The sequence below is a fragment of the Acomys russatus genome, chromosome 3, assembly GCF_903995435.1.
Source record: "Acomys russatus chromosome 3, mAcoRus1.1, whole genome shotgun sequence".
Lineage (NCBI taxonomy): Eukaryota > Metazoa > Chordata > Mammalia > Rodentia > Muridae > Acomys > Acomys russatus.
Window position 1 is genome coordinate 83,162,151 of NC_067139.1, and position 14,766 is coordinate 83,176,916.

At 49.1% G+C, this 14,766-nt stretch overlaps 1 gene segment (V, D, J or C); it reads left to right on the top strand.

Annotated features, from left to right (window-relative positions):
• LOC127186787 (T-cell receptor alpha chain C region-like) overlaps positions 1-14,504 on the top strand; it is a 372,003-nt gene extending 357,499 nt beyond the window's left edge. The window contains 3 exon segments of the C gene segment in view: positions 11,545-11,799; positions 13,369-13,413; positions 14,213-14,504. Of these exon segments, the coding sequence occupies positions 11,545-11,799; positions 13,369-13,413; positions 14,213-14,319 (407 nt within the window).
• Positions 14,505-14,766: the final 262 nt, after the last annotated feature.

The window sequence follows — 14,766 nt, forward strand, 5'->3', positions numbered from 1 at the left end:
CTCAGAGCATACTCAGCTTTTAACTTCTTTCAAAACTGGCCTCTTTGCCCTGATAATAATGTTCAATAAGAATTGGTTCCACTTCACCAACAAACCAGGGACCATAGCTGACTTAGGAACAAAGAGGGAAACTGATGTCTGAGCTCAAGAGCTTCAGCCTTGGGGAGTGGTGGCACACACCTTTGACCCCGATGCTTTTGGGAGGCTGAGGCGGGCTGAGCTCTCTCAGTTCAAGGCCAGCTTTTTGTATATGGTGAGTTCCAGACCAGCAAGAGCTACATAGTGACACCTCTCTCAAAAACAGTAAAAATAAATAAGTAAATGGGTTGGGGGGAAATCCCCTCAGTCTTCTTAGCAAATTAGAGCAGAGGTGGACAGGCACTTTATCCAGAAGACAGACACGATCGCACCCCACTTTTCGGGGGAAGGATTCAAATATGTCCGGTACTGAGATGTCTGACTTTTTGAGGACAAAAAAAAAAAAAAAAATCCCATCAGCAATTAATATCCTACAGTGAGATGAGGGCAGAAACAAGAATGAGTCACACGTGAGTCACCCAAGGCTCTTGCTCAGTCCCAGAGACAGCATGGCAGCTCTGAGCCGTGCCCTGGCATGTTCTTAGCATGGCCGCTCTGAGCCGTGCCCTGGCATGTTCTTAGCATGGTGCCCTGATCCAGTGGGCCAGAGGTGCTCTTGGTTCTGATCTTCCTGGCAAAATGAAAAATTAATTTTTGCATCTATCTACAAGAAAGCAAGGCCTTCCATGCAAGTGTAGTAGATAAGGGTGAGAAATGGTAGCTGGCTCCGTCTTTAATAATTCTGACCCCTCCAGGTCCACGTAGGAAGCAGAGTGTAATTGATGGGGTTTCGTACAGATGAGGAAAGGGGGTGATGCTCATTGGTGGCTGTGGTGAGGAGAATGGTGGCCACGGGTGGCACTGAGGGCTGGCACTCCAAGGTCTCCTGTTCCTGGGTAGGTATCCTCCATGAGAGGGCAGGGCTCTCTCTCTACCTCTTTGATCTCATTTTTGTGAAGCGCTCACTCAGAGTGGGGCTACGGAAACAGCAGGCTTACGTTGGGAACGGGAACCCAGGTGGTGGTGATACCAAGTAAGTGAGCTAGGATCCTCTTCCACAGACGGCCCTCTGCCATAACCTCCCTTCACCTCTCCTTACCATGGTGATGGACAGCTCCTTCTCCTGACTCCGGGGCAGTAAAGAGCGTAGGCCACCCATCTGTGATATGTTACTCACAAATAAGGTTCTCAGATGGTCCTAAGCTTCAACTAGCCCCTGCGTTCTCCTACCCTTTCTATCCCGCACCTCCCCTGGCCACACTCCTGCTTTTTTTTACTTCCCCCACCATTCCTTGAGGCTTGCTTTCCAGTTGAACAGTGAATCACAGAAGCACTGTGCTAGAGGGGACCTTGGGGACACCTTGCTCCTATGACTGAGACAGCCTGAGGTCCATTCAATGCAGAGTGGTGCCAAGCCTTGGCTGACCCCTTACCCTCCCCCTGAGCTCAGTAGAGCCACGCAGCTCTTTACTAGTGATCCTCAACCACAGCTCAAGATCAGTAGTGAGCCAGCCACATGCAAGGGCCAAAGATGGATGGAGTGGCCACGTCAGCTTAGGGCGGCAGCCTGGGCTGCTGACTTCTGTGAACTTTTCCATCTCTGCAGGAGCTCCATTTCCTCTTGTATTTTAAAAGTTGCAACCTTCACCTCTGCAGACCTAGGATTTCATAGAAACAAGGCCCTGCCTGAATCAAGGTCAGTGGAAATAAAGAAAATCAGATGGCCTTGGGTACCTATCTCCAGGCTGTAAGGAGGACAGGATAAATACTCAAGTCACACGCAGGGCCTCAGTCTTGCAGAGTGCTGCTCAGACAGGGTTTTACAGGAATGAACTGCCTGGTGCTCTCCCGTGGTGGGACGGCTAGGAACAGAAAGCACCAGAGTGTGAAAAGGAAAACCTGAAGAGAGTGAAGAGAGCTTCTGACAGAAGTTTAGGGGTGCTTCATTCCGCACAAACCTGCTAAAACCCCAGTCTCAGAGAACTTTGAGAAGCCCCTTGCATCTGGAAAAATAGGAAAGGGATCAGACCAGACCATCTGCCCCACAGACAAGGTGGTTGATGGCAATGGTACTAGGGCATTCCTGCTTCGAGGCTGACAAGAAAATGATAGGATTTTAGTAAACCTGGGGGGGAGACGAGGGACTCTTTGGTGTCCATCCTTGGTGCCCATCCCTCCCACTAGGCACCAGGACTCAGGGCTCACTCACAAACTTAGGAGTGTGGCCAGTGTTTCCCTGGATTGCTGCCCCAATACAACAGGACCAATGGCAAAGGGAGGTCACAGGAGATAGGTTTCGTCAAAGGCTTTCCTCACTGTGTACCTCAGGAGGAAACTACAGACTTACGTTTGGAAGAGGGACCAGCCTCACTGTGTATCCGTGTGAGTACTGCAGAAACGGCCATTGCGGAATTGTTGCCAGCTGAGTGTGTTAGGGAAGGGACGGCCTCCAGGCAGAGGGTGGAGTGGCCCGCACTCATTAACAGAGTCCTTGGCTGAACCACAGTAACTGCCGGTGTGTCGGGTGTAATGAGGCTGTGCTGAATAATGGATAAGGGTTCTGCTTCAAAGGACAAATAATCCGAATTTTGAGAAAAGAGGCTTTGCTCTTGTCAGGTTTCTGAAGACCTTTTCTTCATAGCAGGCAGAGCCTTCCCCTATTGCTCCTGCTGTGTCTGAGAAACTCCACATCTCCTGTCCACCCAATGAGATCTTTCCCCCTGGATCACAGCATCCCAGCCAGGATGCTGAGGAATACTGGACAATGGGTCTCCTCCGGCTTCGAGGAGCCTCATCCCTTTCCCCGTGTAAAGCATGGCTAGGAATTACGTGGTCAGCTACCGCTTACCGCATGCCTGGAATGCCTGCGACTGGGCCCTCTCTCTCTTAGACCAGTACCCTCCTCCGTCTAATGCTAGGTCATCGATGTCAGACCCATTTTATAGACAAGGAAACAGACACTTGGGGTCAAGATCGGATAGCTCACAAACACGCAACTAAAGTCGAGGTAAACCTGCTTGACTGTAGGATGTATTACTAATCCAATCACGCCCAGCTGCCACCGCCCCCACCTGAACTGTGTGAAGGAGGCCCCCCCACACCTCAAAAGCCACCTGGGTGTAAGTTTTTTCTTCCCCAAGTGAGGAGTTTTGGTCCAACCTTGTACATCCTGACCCTCTGGCCCCAGTAGCCATGGCCTAATGAGTGTATTAGCAAGATGCAAGTACATCAGAGAATAAAGAGGAAGCATTCGGGCTGAATTCATTAGGCACTAACCTACAAAGATAGGCAACTGATATTAACACCACGAAGTACGGGCCACATGAAAGTTTTGTTCCCTAAGAGACTCTGGGGGGTCATGGGTCGACTGCCCAGCCAGAGGGCAGGTATTTGTACTGTGCTGTAGCAGGGTGGGGGCACAGGTCGTGGGCCAACTCACTTTAGGAAGTGGAACAAGACTCCAAGTTTATCCAAGTAAGTGCCTGGCCATGGACAGACCCTTTGCTGTCTTACACGATGAACTAGGGATTTCTCAACTGATTCTGTGTGTTTCCTCATAAGATTTGGTTGATTCGGATTCTAAATTCCTAGACCCTGGCTCCACGCTGTATATTCTGAGGGAGCTGCCAAGAAGATTAACCTTTTTGTCATTGCAGGGCTAGGCTCTTTTGTGGTCTCTAGACCTTTATCAGAGAAGCAATTGTGACTAAGTGTAATGAAAGATTTATTGTTAATTTTGCTACCACTTAGTTTCATAAAAGGAGATGGATTAAGCTTCCCAAAGATAGTGAACTTTGGACACACTCTCAAGAAGCCCCATGCTCTGCTGAGAGATAAAGAGGAACGTACATAGTGTCAAAAACAATACAAAATTTGGAAAATTAGACCCTACAGAAGTTAAAGACAAGTTAAACAGACATAACAAAAGAGTGTAAGCATCAGGGCTGCGTTGGAAAGAGAATATCTAGAGTGTTTACCCATGTGATGGCCACTTAACTGAGCAGCTCTAGTGTCCCAGTGCTAGACCTGAGGAAGGAAGAGAGGGAGACAGGGAATGCAGTCTCTGCCTCCAGGACCACAAGTTTAAACAGACTGTTATGCCCAGGGTTATCCCGATTCTAGGGAGGCACCCAGGGGCTGCAGTGAGTACAGAGAAAGCTACAGCCAACCTCTGATCCCGACTGCCTAGTATTCACACCCATCCTCCTGCTGTGGTCTCTACAAGAACAGTTTTCCACCTTTGTTCTTACATTGCTAAACCTCAGCACAATGCCTGGGTTGTAGGTATATTCCAAATTAATGATTATTGGGAGTGGAACACCTCCTGGGCCTATAACATGATTCACGGGGCAAGGGTACATGTCCCCTGAGTCTGGGATCTGAGTTCAATCCCTGGAACTCACATGGCAGAAAATGAGAGGCAACCTCTGAAAGTGATTGTCCTTTGTCCTTCGTGTGTCCCTGTGGCATGTGCACATGTGAGCGCTCTCTCTCCCTCCCTCCCCCCTCTCCCTCCCTCCTTCCCTCCCTCTCCTCCTCTCCTCTCTCCTCTCTCCTCCTCCTCTCTCTCTCTCTCTCTCTCTCCCTCTCGCTCCTCTCTCTCTCTCTCTCCTCTCTCTCCCTCTCTCTCTCTCTCTCTTCTCTCTCCTCTTCTCTCTTTCTCAACCAATTTTTTTTTTCCAAAAGCGCCTTCTAGAAGAGTTTGGGAAGGCTTTGGTGGCCAGGAAATCACTGTTTAAACCATGTTGGTTTGGGCATTAGTAAGTATTCTCCAACAGAGAAAGTTGTTTGGCCTTTAAGACAAGGAGATTATAGAGTCCACCCACGTGGGGTATGGCACAGCGAGGAGTAGAAAACTGGATGACCTAAGAGACCAGTATCTCTATGCCAGTGGAGGAAGTGCCCCATCTCTCCAGGGAAGGCTCCGCGGTGTGTCTGTTTGCTTGTGTGCTTCACCAGGGACCTCTTCCCCGCCAAGGGTCAGTTGACCTGGACCAGAAAGCCCATCCTAGCTGTGGAGAAGCAGAGTTTAGAGGCAAAGGGTAGACATGTCTGTAACGAGAATGCAGCGCAAATGGGTTTTAGCAGAAAAGGAAGAGATGTGATGATGAAGATGAAAAAGATGTGGTGTCTGTGTGTCCGTCTGAGGGACCACTAGGGAAAGAGGTACAAATGTTCCCCTTGGGATTAGAGTCATCTTTGAGATGCACAGCTTCCAGGTATGTGGTAAACTGTGGAAGGAAGCTCTAAAATGTATGTTTGGAAAAGGCTTTCAAGTTGACATTGCTCCTGGCAGGGCAGACAGTGTCCTGTGTGTGCAGATCCCTGAGGCTCAGACTGCGGAAGTGGGGGTTGGGGGGTGGAGATGAGGGTGAGAGGGGATGCAGCTCCGTTGCCTAGGTGCTCTGCAGTTGCGGAAAGGAAATGAAGCTCTTTCGTAATGATTAGGAAGAAACAATCAGCACCAGCGAGGCCCCTAATTGTGGCCGCAGGAGTGGACAGGCGACCAAGCAGATTCGGAGCTCAGAGAAGCAAAACTAGACCAGCGTTTAGAACGGAATTCTAATGTCCTAAGGCTAGAAGAGGCACACCCAAAGACTGAAATAAATACACGTATACATACGCGAGGTATTAACGAGTAGTAACATTGACCTTTACTAGTAAGCTTCGGCAGCTTGGGCTTACATCACTGTAAGACTTCACAGACTTTTTTTTTCTTATTTTTATTTATTTATTTTTAATATTTTATTAATTTATTCATATTACATCTCAATTGTTTCCCATCCCTTGTATCCTCCCATTCCTCCCTCCCTCCCGCTTCCCCCTACTCCCCTCCCCGATGTCTGTGACTGAGGGAGACCTCCTCCCCCTGTATATAACTTCACAGACTTTTAACATGCTAATACACATTGTCAGTCTTCAGGACGGGAATGCATTCATTGCACACTTTCTAGACCTTCTGGGCTTCACGCTCTTTTTCTCACAGGAATTTAGGACTGAGGCTCTGTGGTGTGCCCACTGACAGTTCGCACTCGTCCACACTGTTCTCAGCCTCTGGGGTTTGTGCCCCATGTGACATCAGTCCTTCTCATGGAATGCCCCTGTGATGTGCTGTGATCACTGTAGCCCATGCACACCCACAGGAATAACCGGTGCCATCTTCTTAAGGGCCCTCCCACACCTTAACCCTAATGTTTCCCGTGGATTACCAGTGCAATCTTCCCTCAAGAGTCATTTCATACCACCAGGCATGGTGGCACACACTGATAATCCCAGCACTCAAGAAGTTAAGGCAGGAGGATCAGGAGTTCAAGGTCAGCCTTGGGCTACAGTGCAAGACCCTGTCAGAAAAGAAAACAATATGTACTTTTTTAAAAGATCATTTTACAATTAATCCATGGCTCTTCGTGGTTTTGCAACTTGCCTCTTACATCTTCTGTTGTGATGGAAAAGCCAGAATGGATACGTAAATTTCAGGAAAACTCCACTGGCTCCAGGATGGCTGAGAGAAAGGTCTATGGAGCTACTGTTGGGAAAAGAATCCGTGGTAAGGCTTCTCTTGTGTCAAAGGAAGGGTGACTTGAGAGAAACTGATAGACTGAGGCAAGAGGTGATTGCCCCATCCTGGCTGGCCCAGCCTTGATTAGAATTCTTGTAAAGAGCCCTCCCACTGTGTGCTGTCTGGTAGCTTCGGTAAGCTGACCTTTGGAGCAGGGACCAGACTGGCTGTGCACGCGTGTGAGTATGACCATGCCAATGACCACAGCAAAAAGAACTGATGCCTTGTTAGTGTACTCTCTAGCAACTTGTGATGATGCACAAAATATCGTTTATTTCCATAAGCTTTCATTAGTAGCTTAGGATGTTTCCACTTCTCATACTGCAGCCAGAGAGGAGCCAAGAGCCAATTGAATAAATGAAAACCTGGACAGAATAATTTATATAAAATTTTTTTAAAGAATTGCAAATGCTCCATGCTTTCAAGCAAAGCTGATAACATCAGTACCAGATAACCTGAACATTCAGGAAATTAGCTAAGTGCCCTTGGGGAGGAAGAGATGCCTTAATGGCAAACACAAATTCTCTTTTATTGCAGCAGATAGTTAAACTCCTGGGTTAGCTAATGAGTGTGGTAAGGGGACACCAGTTCACAAAGACTTTTTTCAGAGCTGAGTTGAGTCCCAGAGCCCTCAGCCAAGGATGAAAAGGCCTGAGCCCTGTGCCTGGCCAGTGTGCTGTAGAGTATAGAGAGGGAAAAGGACCAAGAGGAAGATGGGCCTGGGATGAACTCTGGCTCCACCCTCACCAGCTGTACATATTACTGTTTTCACAGTAGTCACAACAAAAGGATAACCCTGCATCGTACTGAGATACTGCCTACACACCACAAAAACATCCTCCATTAGGAGAGTGTCTAAATCATCCTTGGTACTATTATCATGGTCTTGCCACGCTAAGGTTTACATTGTTGGAGAGGGAGATGGGGGGAGGGGGAGACACAGAGAGAGAGAACAGGTTAGGAAAGTATGCTGAGACCCCACTGGGCTCCAGTAGACTGGCAGTGGCAGAAAGGCTTCTGCAAAGACCTCACCTACACTGGGAATTCATCTCCAGCACCAAACTGACCTTACGAGCAGGGACCAAGCTCAACAATCTACCGCACACGTGGAATGAGGCAAGGGAAGAATTCACAAGTGCTTCCTCTTCCTCTCTGTCCAAGACACCGGCTTGAGTTCGTGCATTTTCTTGGATAGGATCGTAAATGGTTCTAGAAAGAGCCCATCGTGCCCGACACTAAGCAGGGAAGGAACATTATCCTTGCACTGAATCCTTGGTAGCCATGAGGCAGTTGGTAACCTAGATCCCTCACCTAGAAAATCCAGGATGCTGCTGCTCTGAGCAGGAAGTGTTGATCTCATAAGTTCTCTTGAATTCATGGAAATCACGTAAACCCACTTCGGTCCGGGGCCCCACTGTAGAACTGGACAGGAGGTAAGGGCCATTCATAACAAAGACAGGACCGCAATGCAAGACAGCAGAGCGGCTAAGGCTCAGGACTGTGATTCGCCATCCCGGGAGACCAGGGCTTCTTCTAAGGAGCTTCTGTAAAGGTGTCACCTGCAGTGTGAACACTGGAGGACTAAGTGGTAAATTAACATTTGGGAAAGGGACCCAAGTGGCGGTAATATCTGGTGAGTCATCCCAAGTGGCACCGTTTGCAACCCCGTAGGCCAGCATCATTAATCCCTTCCCTGGAGATGTCCACTGTTCCTACGGCAGGATGAGGCTAACCGGGGGGATTGTGCTAATTGTTTCACTGAGGTCTGCAAAGGGGGGAAGGCATCACTATCAATCTTAAATATCTGTGTTTTCTCTAGGTCAAACTCATTAAAATATGACTTTAATCATTCAATGGACACTTTTAAATGCCTTCTAAGTAGCCATCACTCTAGATAATGTTAGGCTGAAGATTAAAAAGCCTAAGATAGATGTCTGACCTGTCCCCAAACAGCATAAAAAAAAAAATAGCCAAAGGTTCAGAACTGCTGTACATTTAGCAACTTAGAAAGTGTTTTAGTGTTGACAACTAGTGCTGTAGATAAACAGAGTCAGATGGGTTAGGGTCCTGGTAGAAGGTGCCCTACACAGAGGCTGTGTTCTATGCTGGAAAAGATTTGTTGAGCCTTGACAGACAGATAAGATCTGTATGTGTAAGACAGAAGAGGGAGGCGGAATTTCAACAGAGGAGCAACAAGATCCAGTCTTGGGATAAACTAGGCACAGGCCTTTTGGCCTGTATAGCCAGATCTGATAATAAAAATAGACTTAGAGAGCAAGATGGAAAAGGCGCCTTCTTAGATAGAATAGATAAGAAATGTTAGAACCTTCCAGAGAATACAGAAATTGGGACCAGGGCCAGGCAAAAGAAAACTGGAGATTCCAGTTTAGAATGCAGACCAGATGGGAGGTGAAAGGGGTCAGTTCTTTCCGTGGATGGCCAGGGACTCCCCCTCTCCTTCTTCCTCAGACTCTAGGAGACTCCATCCCAGCCTCCCAGAAAGACAGCAATGGCTTGTTACTGTAAGGAGGCCCGAGGAGCGCTGTACAGATAGATGTTTCGTTTTTCCCAAAAAGCCTACAGTGCTGTTCCCTGAAGCTGTCCAGGCCTGAATGGGACCCACATCTGTGTCACTAACTCTCACTTCTAGGTTCCCACTGGTTAGCAACAGAGCACAGACTTAGTAGGGAGGGAGATTTCCCATCACTGCAGTGCCCCTGGGGACCTACCTCGCTAACACATTCAGACAAATGCTTTCTGTATTCGTTTCAAATTGTGATGGTCCGGAACAGCTGAAAAACTGAGCCAGTCTTGCCAAAGTGACCTCTGATGCCATCAGTGGTAAAAATGTGTTTTTTCTTATGAGGTAGGGATAGGATGTCTCTCACCACAGGACTCAGAGAGTCAGAACTCGAAAGACCTCCAACTGAAGGTGATCTGTTTGGTCCTTAGGGGGCTGAAAATGAGAGGGGCTAAAAACTAGGAAGTTTCTGTGGTGCAGCCTTAAGTGTTTGCCTGCAAGGTGCCAGAGCTCCATATCAGACCATGGTGCCCTCCTAGCTCTGTGGCTCCACAGGCAACCCTTGTATTGATTCAGCACCCTACAGCAATGCCACCAAGGCCTGAGATCCAGCTGGCAGCCCTCACTGCCAAGGCCACCCTGGTTGGCTCCGTGAGCATTACCCAGGTCTGAAAAACCATCAATGCAGGAGTCCTGAGCTGTGGGAGTGAGAACCACAGGGCAGGAAGCTCAGGGCCCAGCCCTTCTGGAAACTCTCTAGGTGGTCCAGTGTGTTAATCCTTCTGGCCAGCCTTGCTTCCTCCTCAGAAGGCAGAAGGGGTTGGGGGGGGGGAGGGGGGGAAACAGTGAGAGTCCACATTAAAAAACAAAATCCCCTCCCTCCACTAGGAGTCCTGTCTAGTTAGAGGGTGGCCTCTTCAGTCCCACCTCATGGGAGAGAGCCAACCCCTGACACTATTAACAAGTGTGCTTGCAGACTTAGAGCCTAGCATAGCTGTCCTCTGAGACGCTCCACCCAGCAACGGACCGGACCGAAACAGATGCTGAGCCCCACACTGGGCAGAGGGTGGGGAGTCTTGTGGAAGAGTTGGGAAAGGATAGAAGGACCCCCAAGGGGACAGAAGATCCACAAGAAGACCAAAAGAGGCAACTAACCAGGGCCCCAGGGTCGGGAGTAGGGCTTGCAGAGACCAAATAAGGACCATACATGGACTGGCCCAATGGGCAGCTTGGGTTTCATGTGGGTCCCCTAGTAAGGGGAGCAGGGACTGTCGCTGTCATGGACTCTGCAGGCTTTCAATCACTTCCCCCTGACTGGGCTGCCTTGCCAGGCAGGCCACAAGGGAAGGGGATGTGCTCAGACCTGATTTGACCTGATGTGCTGGGGTTGGTAGTGGGGGATCCCCTCGTCTGAGGAGCAAGGGAGAGGGGATGGAGGAGGGAGGGAGGGTAGAACCCGGGGGAGAGGAGGAAGGGGGCTATGATTGGGATGTAAAGTGAATAACTAAATGAATAATATTTTTTAATCCATTGGGAAAAGTAAAGAATTTGCCTCAGCACTAACAAAACGCCTCCAGTAGTCCCTCCTGTCCTGGAATAAAGAGATGGTGTGACTGGTTTGCTCAGTAGTGTGTTTTCACAGTGAAACCCTTGCACACTTGTTCAGTGCTGTGTGGCTTATTAGGTTATTTAGGTTTGGAGAAATAGGCACTTCTCAGAACAGCCTGCTTGGAAAAGGGAGTGAAGCAACTGTCCACCTCACTGGTGAAAATTCCGAGACCTCAGCTGCTTTTGGTTTAATCAAGACCTGCGGGGGTGGTAGAGTCAAGGCTTCATGCGTGTAGATGTTACTCAAAGCGTTTATCAGTGAGAGAGAAACCGTCTGGTGACATGATAGATTTTTCCAAGTTAATGTCAAAATACCGCACCCTGCATTTCCCACCAGCGTCTGGCCTTCTTGGGGAGAACAGCTCGGTCCCTGTTTTCTAAGCTCGGTTTTGTCCTGACAGAGCAAAACCGCTGACTAGATTTGCTGAGGTTTTGAAGGTCCTGTTAAGTTGAAAAAGGGCAAGATGGTCTAGCGGCCCAGCCTCTCTGATTTTTCCAGAATGCCAGTCAGGACCTCATGGAGAGGGGTGACTGAGGGCAAGAGATCTCGGCTGGGACTCTTGACCTGTGCCTGTCCCTTAGCCCGAGTCCATCATGAGCAGCTGGCTTCTAAGATGTCATTTCTAGAGTAAAACTTGAGGAACAAAACTGGCTAGTCCCAAGAGTTCTGCTTTTGCCTGTCACTGTCACCTGCATTCTAATCAAGGTTAGGACACAAAAAGTTAAAAAAAACAAAAAACAAAAAAACACTTCTAACATCGGTGCTCTTGGTCCACAGATATCGAGGACCCCAAACCTGCTGTGTACCAGATGAGAGACCCTCAGTCCAAGGACACCATCTGCCTGTTCACCGACTTTGATTCTCAAATCAGTGTGTCAAGTAGCACCAGCTCTGATGTGTTCATCTCTAACCAAACTGTGCTGAACATGAAGTCTATGGATTCCAAGAGCAATGGGGCCATTGCCTGGAGCAACCAAGCTAGCCTCAACTGTCGAGATGCCTTCAAAGAGAACACTTCCTACCCCAGTGAAGGTGAGGCTGCCCAGAGCCGGCTCCCTGCTTCAGGAGAGGCCCAGCTCAGCCCTATGGCGTCTAAAGCTGTTTTCAGTCATCGTGCCCTCACCAACTGTCAGCAGCATCCATAGCCTGTCTCACTAAGGGAGAGAGAGCCCTGCCCAAGCGGGCCACAGATGTCCCGGCCACAAAGCAAACATGAGAACGGGATAGAGGGCATTGGCCCAGCGTTGGTCTCACTGTTCTGAGTCCTCGCCTTCCTGTCTTGGCTTGAGCCAGTTACCCTCCCTGTTCTCCCAGACAGCCTTTCCCATGTCCCTTCCCAGCTGCCTGCTCTGATTCCTATGTCTGTCAAAACCGGGTGGGTCACAGGGTCTCGGGTGCTAGCGTGACACAGGAAGTCAGATAAGGAGGGTGCTCCTAGGGAGGCCCACCCCAATGCAAGAAGACCATCTCTCGGCAGGGGGACGTGTACATTACACCAGGCTGTAATTAATATAAGCTTTAACTCAGAGTTAAGGTTAGACCCACGTCAGGGAAGGGCTCTGAGAAAATGCTGTCACGCTACAACCTAAAGGATAAAAAGGGAGCAGCCACGCCCAGGCCAGAGAGGACCGGATCAAAGCCCAAGAAAGGAGAGTGCTGAGAGCAAGGAAGAGCTGCAGGAAATGAGTTGGAAGACATAGGCAAGGGGCAGACCACAGACAGAGGCAGGAGGATCAGAAAGTCAAAGTCATCTCCACTTACACAGCAAGTTCGAGACCAGCCTAGACTACCTGAGACCTTGTCTCCAAAAAAAGCAACTGAATAAAATAAGATACAAGGCTGGTTGCTGTGTGGAGGGTGGAGTGTAGGTCCTGCAGAAGACAGAGAATGCAAGAGAGAGATGATGGAAGCCTTGCCAGGTGGTGGTAGGGACTCCGGGGGCCAATGCTTCTTGGGTTTCAAATATAGAGCCCTATAGAGATAGAAAGACAATGGGGGAATGAAGGAAGGTGGCAGCATCTGAATCAGTAGAACCAGATACTAAGTAAGAAATAATAGGCTGGGCGTGATGGCTCATGCCTTTAATCCCAGCACTCGGGAGGCAGAGGTAGGCGGATCTCTGTGAGTTCGAGGCCAGCCTGGTCTATAAAGTGAGTCCAGGACAGCCAAGGCTACACAGAGAAACCCTGTCTAGGAAAAAAATGGAAAGAAAAGAAATAACAAAGGAACAAATGTGGGCATCAGAACTTTTGGGGATACCTGAAAATATATAGTCCTAGTTACTGTGAATAGGTCTCCCTGCCTTTATTGGACTCTGGACTGAAATCTGCCAAGTCCAAGGACTGTCTTGACTTTGTGGTCCATGTCATACAGCATACACTTTGCACAGCCAGTATCCATTGAAAGAATAAAAGAATTACCAGAAGCCAGGATATTGGCCCTATCAGGACCTTCACCCCAGTAGGTATCCCTGGGCACTATGCTCAAACCCCAGTTCTTTCCCAAAGAACCACTGAAAATCTGTGATGTGTTTGCCTGACCAACAACCTGTGGTAGTCAGCACGCTTTACATTCTAACAAAATGTCTCTGTTTCCTTTTAGACGTTCCCTGTGATGCCAAGTTGATAGAGAAAAGCTTTGAAACAGGTAAGAGAGGGATCTGCCCAACTCAGCACCATGCTGGGGGAGGCAATGGGCCCATAAATAACCGTTAGTGCATAGGGGAGGAGAGGGGGTGGATCTGGGGTGGGGGCATCACTTCCAACCCAGCTCTGAGCTGCCCAGGGCTGTTGTGAACCCCTCCAGCCCGGGTAACTCCATCTTCCGTTCTAAGTTCTTGTCACGATGTGCCTCCAGGTTCCCGAGGCCAGTGAGTCACTTTCAGGCCTCCGTGTCTCTTTTCTTAGTTCCTCTGTGAAAACAGCCAAAGCAAGCTGCCTGGATGTCGGGCTGTGGAGTTTGTGAGTCCCTTCAGAGCAGCCATGTCACTCTGAGGACACTGTCCCTCTCTACAACCTGGGACGCTCCTTTCTGGAAAGGCAGTGAAACTCACAGAGCTTTGGGCAAAGGTCTTGTCTCAGTGCCACCTCGTTTGCATGTGACCTGAGTCATCAGCCCCATGTTTTCAGTGAGGGGCCCAGGCCCAGAGCGTTATGACAACAGGTTCTGAGCATCTACCCCAAACCCAGCCCCATCTGTCCAGGGCCTCAGAACACCTATGGACTAAGTCCCTTCAGTGGGTCTTGTCTTACAACACAATGCTCTTGCCCTGGAGGAACATACAAACACCTTTGCCTTGAGATGTGCACAGAAGCTCAAAGGAGGGGATCCAGCAGTTGAAGCTGCCCACACCCGGATTAACCCGGCTCTTGGGGAATTCCATAGTGTTGCTGTACAGACCTCCTATGCACATCCCCTTAACGGCTATGACCTCTTGGTTTTACAGATATGAACCTAAACTTTCAAAACCTGTCAGTGATGGGACTCCGAATCCTCCTCCTGAAAGTGGCCGGATTTAACCTGCTTATGACGCTGCGCCTCTGGTCCAATTGAGGTGAGAAGGCATCGAAGCTTGGAGAAGGGTTAAAGGTGTGGGTTCAGGGCAAGACCCAGCCCTGAGAGCAAATTTTCCCCCATGGAAATTTGCTTTTAAATCCTAAGACTAGACCCACAGAACTTTTCTACCCCTTCCTGTCACAAGTTGCTGTTGCAAACAGTGGCCTGAAACACTTGTTTAATGGGACACATTCCTTTTAGCATGGGTGAGTCATGCCTATCCTGAGATACATGAAGAACGTCTCAGATTACCCTCAGTTAGAACAGAAGAAAGCAAGCAAGGCCAAGTCACATCAAGGGCCACTTAGTCAGCGAGTAGAGGAGGAGAAAAGTCGCAACTCCAGCGCACATGTACCACGGGCCTCTGGCCCTTCCTTGGATTCTTCCTCCCCAGCAAGCTCTCTCAGCTTGATACTTGAAGACGCTGTATTCATCAGGCCCAGG